The sequence below is a fragment of the Gasterosteus aculeatus genome, chromosome 4, assembly GCF_964276395.1.
Source record: "Gasterosteus aculeatus chromosome 4, fGasAcu3.hap1.1, whole genome shotgun sequence".
Lineage (NCBI taxonomy): Eukaryota > Metazoa > Chordata > Actinopteri > Perciformes > Gasterosteidae > Gasterosteus > Gasterosteus aculeatus.
The window spans coordinates 28,922,880-28,939,537 of NC_135691.1; the positions used below are offsets into that span (position 1 = coordinate 28,922,880).

A 16,658-nucleotide genomic window follows, 5' to 3' on the forward strand; every position below is an offset into this window, starting at 1 on the left:
ATGAATTGGGTTATCTTTGGAAAAACGCAACACGTTAACAGGCAGTTTCTACGCTGACTAGCTGTGTGTACCCATGTTTACACACAGTCTCATAAAAAACACCATATCATACGGAGTTTGATTGGTATTTGTCCATACAGTGTAACTTTTAAAGAGAAAAGGCACGGAACATAAAATTTTAATTATGATTTACTGCCTGTTTACATATACATCATGAATGCAACAGAAAGGTGTAGAAGATAACGTCGCATCAACCGCAATGTGTTAACCTCTTATCATTCTCAATCTACCGGCATTCGTCTCACAGCATCGGACTCAAAGTCTGCAGAATTGCCGCAGCAGGTGGATCACAGGCGAGCACATTAAACAGCGGGAAAGCCCTCCATTCATGTCCGCGCTGACGCAAGGGAACATCAGAAAACACATTTCCAAGCAAACCTCTATACCGTAACTGTCATTTATCATGTTGCTTTTTTTTAATGTTCAGGGCCACAGGGACTCTCACATATTTGGATATCAAGTGAATCTGTTTAGACTTCAAGTATGCGTTATGGGGATGTATAATAATACACACAATGTCCACAAGAAACGGAACAGTTTTTAATCCAATTGTTTAACCCTTAAAAGAACAAACCTTGTTATGTTATGGTCAAGATAAGTTGTATGTAAAAAAGGAAAAAAAGGAATCCATCCACTAATTGATCAATAACATATACGAATGGATATTTACATCGCGCTAAGAAGGGTCTCTTCAGGATCCTTGATCTGATTCCACATTTCACACCACAACGACCAAAAATTGTTTTGGTTTACCGGTAGAAAACAAGTTCTTATGGATTGAAATAGTAAAAAAAACAACACAAAAAAACACATTCAACCTGAGAACAATTGGGGTATTTTTGAAACTGAAAGAAAATGTGTTAGTTCTCTGTAGGGGAAGGAAGAAACTTGCATTTCATCAGTAAATATGGAAAGCATCCACACTATACAATAAAAAGAAGCACAATTTGACAACCAACGTTGGCCAAACTGTATTTATATATTTAGTCACTAAGCTCCTCCTCGTCACTGAAGTATGCACTCTTTTTGATCCTTGGTTTCCTAGAGTCTGAGGATGTTGAAGCGTGACCACCTTCCTCTTGAGACAGACGTGCCTGCTTCCTGTTAGTCTCCTCTTCCTCAATACGGGCTTGCTGATGGGGCAAAAAGGACAGACGAAATAAACTGCTATAGGATCATAGTATAGTATAGTGCGCTATAACAATGTCATAGCATTGAAGGCCAGAAGAAAATGATTTAAAAAAGGTTATAGTATGGCATATTTTATGGGGGGGACGGAGTATGTTGCTTACCTGAAATGCTATGGCTTGGCTCAAACTATCTAAGGTTGGGTCCTCTCCCTCCTCTTCGCTTTCTTCTTCTTCTTGACTATTAAAAAAAAAGGGGAAAAGACTTAAGAATTACGAAAAAAGCCCAATCTCACTTTGTCACCACTGTGGATTCCTTCCGTCTTCTGGCCTCCATCATCACACAGGACCTCAAGTGCGAGCTGAATATCAGCTCCATCGGCTCAGCAGAGGTCGTTCTTCCAGAGGCAGCTGAAAAAATTTCAAATTCAACCTGCCAAAGCTTCTAGGTCCCTGAAGCTTTGGCATACACTAACAACACAGTTGTCCATTGTCTTCCTGTAATGTTATGCACCGACCGCCATGTCTAACATATTTTGGCAATAAATGTTCCTGATTCCTGACATGAAAGATCTCACAATATAAGCTATTAAAGACTTACACAGGCTCGGGTTCTTCAGCCTTTTTCTTTTTTTTTTTTTCTTTCTTCTTTGGAGGTTCCCTCTCTCCCAGAATGTTTTTTGGGCATGCGTAGCTCAGATGACCGGTGTCCTGCCATGTTTCATCCAAAAACATACAAAATCAGTCAACTATCTTAAGGATATATATATGTTATATATGTTTTTTCATTCAGGCAGAAACACAGATTATACTTGCAACTATAATTTAAACTCACAGAAATAAATGTTCAAAGGCACTGACCCCACATTCGTAACATTTAGTCTTGTCTGTGTAGTTCCGTCTTTTTATAAACTCAGTTGCTCGGCCGTTGTCTTTGGCAATGCTCGCTGTCACTGTTCTGCCAAACAACTGGGAACAAACACATAAGAAACTCGGCCGTGTGAATATCAAACACAACCTCAGCGGCGTGCGGTATTTGAACCTCAGTGCTCTTTATGTGACGGACTCACCTGTTTGTTGTTGACTGCTCTTGCACAGTTATGAGCCGATTCTCTGTCCAGGAAGAGAACAAACGCCACCCCTTTACTCTGGCGAGTATCTTTATCCTTAACAATTGTAACCCTGCATGAAGCATGACAGTTATTAATACCCATTTTAAAACATGTGTATCCTTCGCTCAGCTGTTGGGCTTACACATTGCTGTAAGACATAATAAATACACCACAATAAAGATATTACTTACTTTACGACCTTTCCATATTTGGTGAAAAGCTGAAATGAGACAACGGTATCGGTTTCAGTAAAGAATTATTAACATTTCATTACACTGGCCACACCAACGAGGGATGCTGGTACTTACCTTGTGTAAGTCGTTGTTGGTAAGAGAGAATGGCAGATTCGACACGTACACAGTGCTTTTACTTGGTGCCAAACCCCCGCTCATAGTGGAAGCGTGTGTCACACTGCAAGACCAAAAAAACAGGCAAATTATCGTATAACGTGACGTAGTGAAGTTAAATAGGTCAATGCACGTCCGGTTACTTTGCTAGTTTGGTAAATCAACCATTCATATTACGTTACATATTTTAACGTGAGGTAATTGCGAGCAGCAGAATACATTAACCAAAGACCTTACCAACACACCCTCCAAGGTTTGAAAAATATCGCAATGTGCTTAAAATAATGTATTTGTGTGTATTCGTGTGAAGCTGACGTTCAGCGAAAAGAAACAAACGAGCCGTCTGTCCGTCGCAGCTTTATGACGCAGCTCATTCCTCGTCCAATAAAACAGACGTTATCCATGTAGCTAGCTACCAGTGAGGCTATGCTAACCAAACGGTTGTAGAAGGTGAGATTGTTTTTCAAATCGTGTGGAATAAAGGACCTTTTAATGTGAGTTATTGAACACATATTGATCCAGGTTATGCGTTATTTTCGGTGTAAATAAATGTGTTGGGTGTTGTATGTCGGCATAGATTAGTTAACGTGTTATCACATGAAATATAACGTGTGGATGTTTGGAGCATACATAGACTTGAGCTAGTTAGCAACGCTAGCTGGCCGTTCTACGCGGAGCTAACGGCGAAGTAGTTGGTAGTTAATTCCCCACGAAATATTAAATTGCAGTGCTCCTTGTGACTTAAAGACTGCGTGTTGTTAGTGATGTAGTGTTATGCTTAATGTGTTGTTGGTGGTCCAACGTAGATCCACCCATACGTCAGTCTATTGTACAGCTCAGCTGCTTGAAAACATCTCAGTCAAGCAGTATTACCGGCTTCATTTTACGTAGCAAATCAAACCAGCAACTATTTCCCAAACAGTTGCATGAAAACGTATTCCATGTGTATAGCCTGGACACTGATTGAAAGAAATGATCTTTTTACAGATTTTTTTTGAAGATTGTGTTTTCTCTAAATCACCCACAGAGGTCCTTGAGTCCAAAAGTAAGTTTGGGATCAAACTCTTGCTTTACACTACATTCATCCAACACTGTTTTGTTCTTACACTAGAGGACGACAACGACAAAAGGACCCTAAGCCCAAAAGATATCTAACCAAATAGTGCACGCAACAATATTGACAATATTCAACATTTCTATACATTGTGGCAACAACTGACTTTGGGAAAAACCTAAATGCTTTATAGAAAGTTCTGACCATTATGTTTGTTGGTCATTGAATTCGAACCAAACAATCCTCCTCATGTTCTTGCATATTTAGTTAACGTTTATTACTGAAGTATTGCATTTTAAAGACGTTGACAAGGACAAACACACGGTCAATACATACAGAAACTGCTTTTCCTGTTTTTTTTTGTGGAACCGCACCTGCACGGTTGCATGTACAAATACGAATTATATATCATCGTCTTCCTTTTGCAGTGACATACAGGAGAGAAAGGAATATACGGGAGGTTTATGAGGATCGCTTTTTGCCAGAGAGACCGGTGAGTATGTACATAGTGACCACACGAAGACAAGCAAGTAGAAAAACACGTTTGTCTTTCAAGCAGCTTGTATGAATTATTTGCTGAAGGAGGGCTGAAATACAGCTAACCACTCCAATACTTATTTTGATTATGTATTTGCCCAATAAATGTCATTGTCCCTGACGGTGTCGGACAGCACGTCACACAAACTGGTTCTTTTCAAAGTACACTGAGGCTTTGCTGTGGCTGATTTAATTAAGAGCAATTTGAGTTGATAGATAAATACGAAAACGTGTACTCCTCCTGCTTAGGGTCCTTACCCACGGGCAGTTGGCACAGCGGAGAGAAGGGGACCCTTTGGCAGGCCGGAGGACGACTATGGCCGTGGCGGGTACGAATATGAAGCAGGTCCGCGCTTTTTTCCAAATGGAGGAGGACCACGTAATTATCACGAAGACCAGAGGGGCTACCATGGGGACAACGTTCATTTCCCCGCTGAGCGCCGAGCCGTTCCACCTTCGAGGAGGGTGAGGACATGACAATTAATGTTTTTATTGTCGTTAAGAACTTCCAAACACTGCCTTTCCTCTGAAAGAAAGTTGCTTGTTTGATGATTGCAAGACTCAATTAAAATAAATATATGAGCGTAAATCCAAACCGAGATGACTGAAATAGCGGGACAGACTGTTGGGAACAAGATGTTCAGTCACAACAAAATTCTTAGCATCTTATAGACCCTATAGTGGAAGGTTAAAGTTGAGATATTTTCAAGCCTTCCCTTTTTTTGCAGTAGTCTTCTCCATCGTTATTGTAGCTGATTGTCTAACGAGTGACATTTCCCTTGACACACACTTTATTACATACAAAAGTAAGTAATAAAGGTATTTATTAGCAACCTCATATATATGAGTTAGATGGTCATGAATCCATGACATTCAAGAGCTTTACATCGGCAAGTGTAGATGTGATAAAGTTACACAAACAATTTAATTTAAGAACTTCAGATTAATCATTGATAGGTTCCTTAACACCTCCCTTTTAGGATTATAATCAAATCATTTGATTGACATTTTCTCCATTGTGTAGGAGGAGTACCCTTACAGAGTGCCCAGGGAAGACCCACACGCAGGGCGACCTTTGGAGTTTGGGTAAACTGATAAACTAAAGTTTCTTCCCAAAAATAAAATCTGCCTCACCCTGCCCGTATCGGCCTGTCTCACCCTTCCCACAGTCGTGGTGGTCTAGTTCCTCACCTTGCTCCACACTTGTACAAGTTAGACCCACCTCTGCTGACCTATTGGTGCTCAACACTGTCCCCAGTAAGGCCACAGATTATTATTACTTTGTTAATGTATATTTTTTTTATTGACCATATTTACTCCAAACCCTGGGCCATGCTTCCATCAGGCACTATGGTGAGAGCATATGACCGTTTGACAGCCACTGTGAACCAGCGAAGACCCTTCCCCGAACTAACCACAGTTGGCATCGTCCGTTTACCTGCTTGTTATGTTGGTCCTCTAAGAATTCCAACTGGGTACTACGTGAAACAGTTGTTTACCACAAACAGACATCTAGAGCTGTGAAAGACCTCTAAGATCAGTTCCGGCCTGTTGATTAGGGGAGGGTGTCGGTAAAGGTTAGCGGCCCTTTTGAAAATGAGACATGGTGGGAGGAGAAGACATGGCAAGATGTTATAGACATGCAAGCAGGGGTGAAAGCAGGATGCTGGATGCATGTACCTGCTGTCTTTTTATTCAAGGAGATTAATGTTGTTATTGTGAAGCACAAACTAAATGCTCCACACAGTAGATATTTTTATTCGCATGAGATCACCTGCACACACATTAAACATTGATATACCTCAAAATCTAATGCCTGTAGTTGGTCAGTGTGGCCTTTTCTTTTTTTTTTTAAATCATTTTTGGTTCCTGTACATTAGCAGTATTGATAGTGTGGAAGCATTTCCTTTATCTCAGCTGTTCATGTGTTCTGTTTAAAGTCATAACCATAATAGTTTGAGGAACTTTTTTTTTTTTGCCAAACGAAGAAACAAATCTTCTAAGCTTCTAAATTGTCACCAGGGATGAGGGTTCACATCACAGCGAGGCAAATCCGAACCGAAACAATCCCGATAGCACTGCTGTTTTTCCCTTTTAACAAATGGACCTCATTGAGTTGTCATGTACTGACCATAACATTTGTGCATGCTCATTCCCTCAGCGCCCGTGCCCCCCCCCCTCACAGCGTGCGGACCCAGGGCATCTACCCAGCGGCCCGATCGCTCCCAGAGAGCGGGGAAGACACACTAGTGCAAGCCATCCTCAACCTGGACAGAGGGTATGAACGAATGCATGCGTACATGCTTAGCCACTGTATGGGGCATATATGTGCAATGTGTGTGTTGCACACGGCTAAGTCATTGCAACCTTCTAATGCTGCAGTCAGGGGAAGGGCGGAGTTAGTTAAAACCCAACACTAGATGGTGGTGTTGTGCTGCGTTGGGACAAAATAAGAAAGGGCAAAGTGCCCGTTTATTGCAACATCTGGCCCTTGACTCCTGTTTTGTCGGATTGCAGGGGATCATTTGTCATTCACCAAAACACTTGATGGTGTTTTTAAAATTTTCATGACAGCCGACACGTTCCCTGTGCTTTTCCAGGGAGGACAGAGACCAATACAGGAGAAAGGCGGTCCCCTTCCCCCCGCTCAGAGAGCGCTCTCCCGTGCGCCGCGACGCCCCCCGATCCCCCCACAGTCGCTCCGGCTCCAGCGTCAGCAGCAGGGGCTACTCGCCGGACCGAGCCAAGACGCTGCCGTTCCCCTTACAGCAGAGCAAGGGTATGTAGAGTCCTCTGAGTTCCTCTGAGTGTAGAAAGCAATTTGAAAAAGATGATTGAGGTGTTTACAGATCAGGTTTTAAGTTGAGAACAGCGCCGCCCCCTCACCTCCCCCCCACCAAAAAAGTACATTCATTGTCATTTTTCATCCTTTTATTTGACCGTCTCCCCCATGACTGGCTGGCTGGCTTTTCAGATGTGGACGGTCCAGAGGGAGTTTCTGAGCACCATTGGGGGGCGCTCTTTCCTCTACAGAGCGGACCTGAAACTTTGGGTCTGTACATTTTAACCATGTGAGCAAGCTTGGACCTGAGTGACCGCGACCGCGCAGGCTTGTTGTTCCTCCTCACGTCTCCTTGCATCCTTGTCACGTCAGAGAAACATTAGAAGCGAATATTGTAGCTCTCCAGTCTCGAAGGATGCGAGGGATGGAGGACAGAATGAATCGGTTTTGAAATCCACTTTAAACATGCAAAAAAGCATAATACATCCGCTCAGAATAATTGACAATAATAATTCGGACCACAATACAACCTAGAAGTCTTATTTCACACTCAAATTGTTTCACTCAGGTCTGAGTTGCATCATGAATTCTGTTTCTTGATTGGTAGCTAGTGGTGACTTCCCTCCTCCCATTTCTATCTGTCGTGGAGGTACGTTCGCACTTCCCACTGTTCCTACGCTGACCTGTAAATCTACGCCGTTGGAATTTCTGGGTTTGGAGATGAGATTTTAAAAGTAATTATCCAGACCAACCGAGGAAATTAAACCGCTTCTTTTCAACATTTTTCTCCCCTCGGTCGTCCTTCGGCCCCCCCGCTGTCGGATCAGGAAATAATACCTTTGATAAGGTGTTGTGAAGGAGCGGTGGAGTTTATAGTCCATGTCAAAGCTGTTTTTCAAGAACTTGTATGCAGGCGGTATGGCAACCAGCGGCAACCGCCCGGTTTAATCAGGTCCATCTTTTATTTATGTTACTGACGTTGGCCATTTACTGCACCGTGTTTACATTACATCAGCAATACATCTTTGGTTAACTGGACTGTAAAATGGATGAATGCTAGTGTAATCTTTTTTTGTTTTCTGCACGTTTTATATACCCCAAGCTCCTTATTTCCACACGTGGCACAATGTGGTTTAGGTCTGCTACCTTCTCCAGTGCTATCCTTCACTCCTTGCTTGTTTTTTTCCCTTCAATTTTCATTTAATTAGTGGTCTGTAATTAGATCAGTGGACCTTTTTTCTTCTTTTTTTTTAAATGACAAGTGGTTGCTATGTGACAAAAAGCTGCTGCCACATGTGTTCAAATGTTCAAACCTCGTGAAAGGAGAACATAACGGCCCTGATGATGTTTTATAGGCGAGTAACAGAGCAGTGGGTGTTCTTGCTTGATTGCTGTCAGAGGAGGAGGCCTAGTTACGAGGTCCACAGCCAGTGACCTCCCCGGTCGGTCCTCCTGCTGAGACCTATTCTCAGAGAAAAATGACTTGTAGGTACAGTTGTGGACAGGATTGGAAAGTTTGCCAGCAGTTTCCTCAATTTAAATCAAATGACTACTCGGACATTTCCAGTTTCTTCACTCCAAATCGACGGGGGCGAGGTGAAATTCCATGCCGGCGGATTTGTTTCAGAAACGTACAAAGGTTACACTCGTTAAACTTAACCTATTCCCAGTATGGGTAACCTGAGCGACGCCGAGTGGTTTGTAATGTGTCCAGCAGCCGGCCGTCCTCCCCGCTCCGTCTGCCACTTTGTCAGGCCTCATAAAGATGCCACCAGATCGTGTGTGTGGACGAGGAGGCAAAGGCTATAGGATGCCGAATGACAAATAAAAAGCCGTAGAGGAGGTTGTGTCCGGTTCAACTGTACCTTGATGTTTTTCTAGATGTTCTATCCTCCGTACCTGTCCGGATCCCAGATCCAACCAACTACACCTTCTTACAAAGCCATTTTAAGAACATACTAATAATACATGTCCTTTTTTCCAACGAATTTCTTCTCTCCTTCGATCTATCTTTTGCGCCTCACTCAAGTCTCACTTTGTCCAACTGTTTTGTCGTTTCTCTTTTTCTTTTCTTTTTTCTTCAGATAAAATCCCCGGTCTGTCAAGAGAAGGCTCGCCACACAGCGCAACCTCAAACAAGGTACCAAACCGTGATACTGCAGGTCTTTTGTGCTTGAATTTAACATAAAGACAACACAGACCTTCTCCTCTCTTTGACAGTGTAAAGCTTATTTTAATTGTTGTATATTATATAAGTGCTGCAGTTCAACCTCCAAATTGCAGCTCTATTTTATTACACATCACGGTCCCCGCCGTTGTCACCGTGCAGCAGGATGCATCTGGAACTTCTTTGATTCCGTCCTTGTAATAAGTGTTTCGTCCCATTTGAAGTATGTTAATGGGTTTTAAAGTGGCCCTCACGCAGAGCATAAAAGCCATCGGGCCTTATGCTTTGTTTACCTGTGCTGTAAGCAGACCTCAATCACCACAACTCTCAGCGATGGAACGAAAGGGGCTCGAGTGCCGGCGAACGTACGAGCGCTTCCTTAAAGTGCTCCTTTTTAAAAAAACAAAAACAAACAACAAATCTACTTTTTACTGTTTTGAGCGAGTGCTGGCTGTAGATCCCTCCCGCCCGCGTCGCAAATAGCCGCTGATATCATCCGTCGCCCAACTACGCGCAGGAGTGTAAATGGAATCAGATGTGATTAGGCGCAATGCGTCTGGCTGCGGCCACCCAGAAGCGGAGCGGCTAACTCGGTAGCCGAGGTCCCCCCTGTTTTATCGCGGGATCTTGGTCCCTGACTTGCCACCCTGTGGAACTCATTGAGGTGTGTTTACACCACTTACAATGAACAATCATTTCCTTTACTTTCTTTTTTTTTTTTGCCTGCTGAAGGCAGTGGTTGACTAGACTGTCCGGTGGTTGAAGCATCAGTGGGAATTGATGTGTAACAGCTGTGATGAGCCACTAACAGCCGGCGTGTGTAACGCCGCTTATGGGATGGATGCTTTTGATCATTTTGAGGCACACGTTCGGAAAAGCTACGACATAATGGGCAAAAATTCCCTTTGATCGAAATAATCTCGGAAACGTCAACCTCCGATGCTGCTTTATTACCCAATAACGCTTTTTATTTATCTCATTAGCAGCCCTTGGATCTTTTTCAGAGCACACTGGTGGTAAATTGTCATGCTGTCATATTTCCACTGAATCGTCCTCTCGAGGGCCGCAGCGGGCACTTTGATGTCTTTTTCAAATCTGTGCACTTGCTTTATTCTTTAGGAATGACTAGATAGAGAGAAACAAAGCCCTCTTCTCTCCTCTTTATGTGCATTATTGTAAGAACCTCCCAATCAACTCCACCCAGACACACACTGATCCACACTGCAGCTTTTTGCTGTTTGATCTAGCCTGTGGTGCATTGTTTTATGTTCTGTTCTGGGGCATAGACCCATAACCTTGGCCAAGATGAAAGGCCTGTGCCCCCAGTAAAGCTTGCACTTAAGGCCCCTGCCACTGCCTGCTGCTGGGATTCAACAAACACTCTCACAAACACACAGCCGTTCCAGACTGGGAGGGGATGGGGGACTCCCGCTGTGGCTCTGAGCTGTCGTGGAGTAGTGGCTGGAGAGCGTAACCTGTAGCTGAAAAGGTCGCCAGAAGGTTTCATCCTCATACAAGGCACACGGTAACCCGAGCGGTCAGAGGACCACTCCTCCCCCAGCGCCGTCCCCACCTTATGCATGTGGGCCAGAGCTGGTTTCCGTTCAAAGAAGCAATTTCTTCAAGGTCTCTTTGACCTCACGCAACGCGTCTTCGGCCAAATCTCCCGAACGTGCCTGCTAATAATTATGACCACTTCACACATTAAATAGGATAACACGATGGTAATAACTGCGACTGGTTCAGCGGAGGGAATAGACCCCCCCCATCCCACCCCCACCTTCCCCGCCCAACAGGGGTCGTTTAAAATGAACTGACTCGGGAGTCATTACTTTGAAATTCATGGTTCACCACATAATTGGGTCTAACAACCTTTTTTTTTTTTTTTTTTCATTTATGAAAATCATTTTTAGTATTGCATTGAAAAGAAATGACCCATACTAAATATATCTGCCAAGCTTTCTAACATCCCTTTGGGGTTGGGCCGTGCCCAGCGAGTTGAAGTGAGAGACTCGGACAGCGATGGGTTTTTCTTCCATGAGGCTAAGGAGGCCGTACGCTAACAAACACACACGCTGGACTCGTCCCGAGCAAAACTCCGGGGACAGAATTGGACGGAGGGGAATAATTGGATGATGCTTTTCATGAGTTGTTGTTTTAGAGCACGCTCTGCTTGGTGATGCACCGTCCTCTCTGACGTCTTTTCCTCACTCGTCGAGAGATTTGATGTTATGACTTTGTCCGTGGCCCGTTTCCCGTGATGTATGAGTGGACTTCAGTCATGGCTGGGCAGCTCTGCTCCCTGGCCTTCAAACTCTTCATAGTGGAGAAATTGAGCAGTGGTCCGAGTTGGCCTCATTTCGCCCCTTTGCTCTTTCCTCCGACTTTCACATTGGAAACTAGTGCCCACAAGTACAAATCTATCCAATGGACGGATCACTTCACGAGGAAATCGTGAAGTGATCCGGGACAGATTTCCTCGTAAGATAATTAAAAACGTCTGAAATAACAAATTCTACAACTTGTGCAGCGCCAAGTCTGCAGGTTTAGTGATCATTTGCTCAGTAATGCGGACAGTGTAGAATATTAAGATGCGGCATACGAGCTGCTGCTTCTTCCAGCTGTAATGCCGGCAAATCCCACAAGAGGATACGGTGACTTTGTCAGCTTTTAGAAGCGGAGCTTCGTCCTTTTGGTACGCCTCGTCAACCACGTCTTTCCTGTGAAGTTAAACACTCGGGTCACTCAGGAGGTCGGGTCATAGCTTCAAGTCGCTGACCTGCGACCTTTGACCTTCCTTCCCCGTTCTGTGTGGTTGGATTGCACGCATAGATTGTTCACTTTTCTGCGCAATGACTCACACCGCTTTCTCCCTTACGTTTTTCCGTATTTATTTATTTGCTGTAGGAGGAGAACCATCCTCTCGAAGGAGAAAAGGAGGAGCCTCTGATGGCTCCAGCCGTCGAGGAGAGCCAGAAATCGTCCCCGGACGACAACGTTCAAGAGCGACGAGCCTTGGCCATCACAGCCAAAGCGAAGGAGATCGAGAAGGTATCCACTCCACATGTGGCAGATTGTCATTCCGACCGTAAGAGGGTTTAGTGATCAAATGATTCCGCATGTAGCGCAGTGTTATAATACCGGCCGCTATTCGAATGGTGAGTTGAAAAATGTTTCACACGTTTCTCAGCTAGGATCCGATCAAAGATGATTTGTCACCCACCATAAAATCTCTTAATCTGTATTCAATGTGACCGTTTTGTGCCAGTGGCTCTCAGTTGCCCGTTTTTTTTTTTTTTTTACAGTTTTTACGTCTTTTCTATGAACGCCAACCCGGCACCGGTACGCCCTGGACGCTTGGCAAAGGATCCCGTACATATGGTGGCCTCGACTTGTCTGACTCACACCTGGCTGATTTAACTGGATAGGCATTTCGGGAACAACCAGCTATTATTTTCCTAACGAGGCAGGAAATGAGCTTTTCTGTCCACTGGTCACAATGGCGAGCACATCCGAAAATCCACCTGCCAATCGACAGCCAGACATCAGTTCCAGAGCAGACGGGTTCCTTAGTGGCTGCCAGCCAAGCGTAGTTCGTTTTCCCGGTGACGCTGCTCACCTCCCGCTCTCACCTGGTACAACTGCAACAATTGCTCATTAGGCTCCACTTAATATTGCACACGGCTCAGAACATCCAAACTCTCTTTCCCGCCCGTGTTTTTGACTCCTCTTCACGTATGGACCCACACACACACACGTACATAAAAAGGCCCGCACACAGAGGTTTAGAACACTTGATAGTGTGCATACTACGGGAACACATAAACAAAAGCAGCAACCAGAGCAAAGCGTAGGCACGGTATAGATTTGCGTATACAATAAATCAAAAGCTTAGTGGAGCTAAAAGCGCCCGGGGCCTGAGCTTGTCGGCTCTGCTCGATTATCTAATGAAGGCCATTCCTGCGCCAGCGAGCGCTACCGCTGCTTTACTGGGACCGTTAAACCCGAGCCAGCTCTGCCCCGGAGCGCGCGCTGTGAGAGCTGCGCCGCGGAGCCTTTAGGCCGTCAGAACGCTGACGCTGCAGCTCCTGGCCTGTTTTATGGACTGTCCACCACCGCCCTCCCCCCCCCTCCTCACACCCCCCTCCGTCTGTGCATCCCCCGGTCCCTCGGGCTCTTTGGTGTGGGCTGCATTTCATTTCACACCGTACGCATTTTGGTTGACTACAAAGGACCCGTGTTAAGAATAACCGTTGATGTATTCGTCATGCTTCTATTGTCTGTATGACTCGTGCCCGCTTCCTTTTTAAATCCCCAGATCTTGTCCTGGAGTTAAGAGAAACTGTAGATTAGAGCGAGTAACCAGTAGGAGTGGTGTAATCCGTTCTCGTCAGTAGAAACTGATCATCAGCATAATCTGCTTGTGTAGTCGTGATTGTGAGTTAATTCAGATTTGTTCCTCGGCTCGCACACAACCGGGTGGATAATGAACATTTTGCATTGAACATGTCGCGTCTTGTTTGCTGTATATCGTCTTATAAAGCCTTTTTTGTAAGCCCGAATCAAAACCTCAGCGAATTGCCTCCACATGACAGTTGGTTACCTGCCAAAGCGGCACACAAAACCAACCAGCCACTGGAGAAGGAATACAGTAAGCAGTTGTCTGCTGGCCGGTATTCAGTTTTCAAACCCGCCCCAGAACACACAGCTAAACACTTCTGACTGAAACAACAAAGTTGCAGGGGGGGGCACTCGTACTTAGCCACTCTGACAAGTGTCGGCCAGATGTTTGGTTTTCCCTACACAATCTGGTCTAGCCATCTCAGTCCGGTAGCGCCTCGCGCCGCGTCTCCCCGCCCCGCGCCCTGTCAGGAGCTGAACTTTCCATCGGCGCGTTACGCCGGCGGCCTCGGCGTGTGTTTGTGTAGCTAAGTGAAATCGGTCGGCTGTAATTCCGCCTGAAACCGCTCTCGTTGTCCGGGTTGACTTTGGCCCGCGCTACGCGCCAGCGTGTTGTGGTGAGTGACAAGGCATGAGAGGCAATAAAAGGTTGTATGCTTTGCTCGTCACAGGCCACGCGGGGATACAAAGGGACTTTCATTTCACTTAGTAAGGAATTCAATATATTTGACAGAAAGCCTGACTGTTTTAGTGTGTCTTTTCTTTTCAGGTACAAAGACACTGCGCCCTGAACTCCTCCGCTCTCGTTCTTTTCTGAAGCCAGGCCGCCCCACACGCTCTTCCCCTCACCGCTATTGACAATCTAGTCTTTTAGAAAGCGAGGCTTCTGGACCGACTCCACCCAAAGTCGAGTACTGGCCTTCTTCCTGTCCTGATTGATAAGAAGCGAGTGATCTCGTGGTGTGCGCTTGAATACAGGAAATGCATTGTCAGCACATTGGTATCTAGGAACGACGCTCCCTGTATTCATAGATTGTATACTTCCTCCGAGGAGCTGATGTATAAATGCAGTGTTACCAGCTGTTGAGTGAGACCATTAGAGGTTGATAAGAGATGACAAGGACAGGGCGGCCATCAGGGGCCATTTTTTTTTTTTAAACATAAGCACTCTCTTTTATGTTTACCACATATTTCCTGGAAACAAATGCATCCAGTTGTTGGATCAAGGTTCACCCTATTAGGAGATCTTTATTTGCAATCTGTCCTCCACTCCTACGTGCTCTGTTCCAGGAACATTGTGAAAAGCTTTAAATAAGCGTGTAAGGTTGAAAGCCACCGCCGGTATCCAGTGAATGACTGAAACTCGCCCACGTCAGGCCTAGATTTACACACACCCCTCGCCTGCACAAGGGCCCTTGTAGCCTGCTGGATTATTAAGTCAAAGTTCAATTCACTTCTACGTAGTCGGGTAGAATTTACCAAGTTTAAGGACATGGGGAAGAAAACTGAGAGGAGCGAGCAGCATATCGGAATGAGATGTGTTTCTGATTAGATGGCAGGAATGGAGGGCCAACCGGAAAACAAGGGAGAGGGAGTCCGTGAGGGACTTTTACTTAAATTTAATCAACTTGCATTTGGAAAGGAAATCGACTCATGAGAAGGATTGCGAGTTTGAAACGAGTCTCTGTTTTTGGCATCTTTGCCAATCAAACCACTTTATGTGGTTCCTGGGGGCCTGTCTCTCTTCTTTTTACGAGACATTTGAGACGGTGTGAAACTGCAGCCCCCAAACAAGATTCCAGCTCATCTTCGTCACTGTCCCTCTAACACCCGTCATAAGCATGTGAGACCCCACTAAAGCTGTGCTTTTATGCTTATTGTGCCTCCGTGTCCTGTTTTTAAAGGGCCCTTATTAAACTTGAGAAGAGGAGTGTTTATCTTTTGACACTATGTGACGTGTGTTGACACCAGAACGATCGGCCCAGGCTCATGGACGCTGGAATATTGACACCTAGGCGTCAAGTTGAGCAGGAAGGAAACACCGTTTCATCTTCTCATTTAAGATGGTTTCTTTTCTTAGGTTTTGCCCGGGCGAGTTGACCCCTTTTTTTTTAAAGTCTTTAAAATCTGCATATAAATGGATGTAAATCTGTTGACTGTTAACAACTTGTTTTGGGGTGAGGGGGGTTCTTTTCCAAACTCATACTCCTGTCCACCTCCAGGTGTACCGGCAAGACTGCGAGACATTTGGCATGGTGGTGAAGATGCTGGTGGCCAAGGACCCCAACCTGGAGAAGCAGCTGCAAGTTCCCCTGAGGGAGAACCTGGGGGAGATCCGCGAACGTTGCCTGGAGGAACTGAACCACTTCATCGGCGAGCTGGACGAGGTGGTCCGGCAGTCGGAACCTTCCGTCTGTGACTCGACCACCCCGTCGACGGCTCTCACGGCTCATAAACTTTCAAAGACGGGGGTCAGTACTGGCTCGTCCTACTGACGCGTTGGCCTTCGGCTCCTCGTGAGAACTCAGCGTTGAAGGACTTCTGGAACACAATGGATATCACTAATATGTTTTTTTTTTTTTTTTCTGGACCTGGAATCGATTCTACGACCGAGCCGTCTGAAGAAAAACTCTAAACGGAGTTTATGCAGTGTTGCGTTCCGGGGGATGAACAGTGTTGGTTTCAAACAGACTCATTTTTTACCTTACCTGTCCTTGTTTCAAGTTGTTCAGTCTCTCATCATATGGAAATGGTTCACGTGGGTTTTGTTATTTAAAACAATTGTTGGTTGGTCCTGCAGCATGATCACACTTTTCTAAAAGGAAAGCCACATTAGACGATATTGTTTTCTAATATGTTCGGTTGTGTACATTTTGTAGCAGTCACATGTATGACTTGGTGCTGCTAAATTTACAGTTCTATAAATTTGTACTGTCTGGAAATGCCAGTTTGGTTACTTATTGTGTTGTCTCATTTGCTTTTCAAACTTCGATTTCCTTCGGAAAATCCTGCACAGCCTGATTATTTTTGACCTAAACAACTTTTTTTTATTTTTTTACTTGCTACACAAG

The 16,658-nt window shown here is 44.9% G+C and overlaps 2 protein-coding genes across 13 annotated transcripts; one reads left to right on the forward strand and one right to left on the reverse strand.

Moving 5' to 3' along the window:
- Positions 1–578: 578 nt before the first annotated feature.
- zcrb1 (zinc finger CCHC-type and RNA binding motif 1) lies at positions 579–3,049 on the reverse strand. The gene is made up of 8 exons (XM_040175499.2): positions 2,884–3,049; positions 2,608–2,710; positions 2,491–2,519; positions 2,258–2,369; positions 2,049–2,156; positions 1,789–1,898; positions 1,353–1,428; positions 579–1,193 (listed from the first exon to the last, which is right to left on the reverse strand). The coding sequence occupies exons 2-8, from the start codon at positions 2,689–2,691 to the stop codon at positions 1,044–1,046; spliced, it is 669 nt and encodes a 222-aa protein (XP_040031433.1). The 5' UTR covers positions 2,692–2,710; positions 2,884–3,049; the 3' UTR covers positions 579–1,043.
- Positions 3,003–16,529, forward strand: pphln1 (periphilin 1). 12 transcript variants are annotated; one of them, XM_078101829.1, is made up of 12 exons: positions 3,011–3,140; positions 3,634–3,691; positions 4,129–4,193; positions 4,487–4,702; positions 5,262–5,323; positions 6,399–6,515; positions 6,838–7,016; positions 7,212–7,289; positions 9,104–9,159; positions 12,094–12,237; positions 12,492–12,567; positions 15,810–16,529. In XM_078101829.1, coding segments are annotated over exons 2-12 (1,191 nt in total). In that variant the 5' UTR covers positions 3,011–3,140; positions 3,634–3,690; the 3' UTR covers positions 16,007–16,529. The 12 variants fall into 12 exon arrangements, with proteins under 12 accessions (XP_077957958.1, XP_040031432.1, XP_077957955.1 ...); XM_040175497.2 differs by having other exon boundaries at positions 12,492–12,528; XM_078101830.1 differs by having other exon boundaries at positions 3,011–3,096.
- Positions 16,530–16,658: the final 129 nt, after the last annotated feature.

Bases quoted from the DNA above. Each gene is read 5' to 3' on its own strand.
- pphln1 (XM_078101829.1), top strand. The intron at 7,017-7,211 runs GTATGTAGAGTC...CTGGCTTTTCAG, and splicing joins CCCCTTACAGCAGAGCAAGG to ATGTGGACGGTCCAGAGGGA. The intron at 12,568-15,809 runs GTGGCCTCGACT...GTCCACCTCCAG, and splicing joins CAAAGGATCCCGTACATATG to GTGTACCGGCAAGACTGCGA.
- zcrb1 (XM_040175499.2), bottom strand. From the start codon at position 2,691: ATGAGCGGGGGTTTGGCACCAAGTAAAAGCACTGTGTACGTGTCGAAT. The intron at 2,370-2,490 runs GTAAGTAATATC...TGCTTCATGCAG, and splicing joins AAATATGGAAAGGTCGTAAA to GGTTACAATTGTTAAGGATA. The intron at 1,899-2,048 runs GTCAGTGCCTTT...GAAACATGGCAG, and splicing joins CTAAATGTTACGAATGTGGG to GACACCGGTCATCTGAGCTA.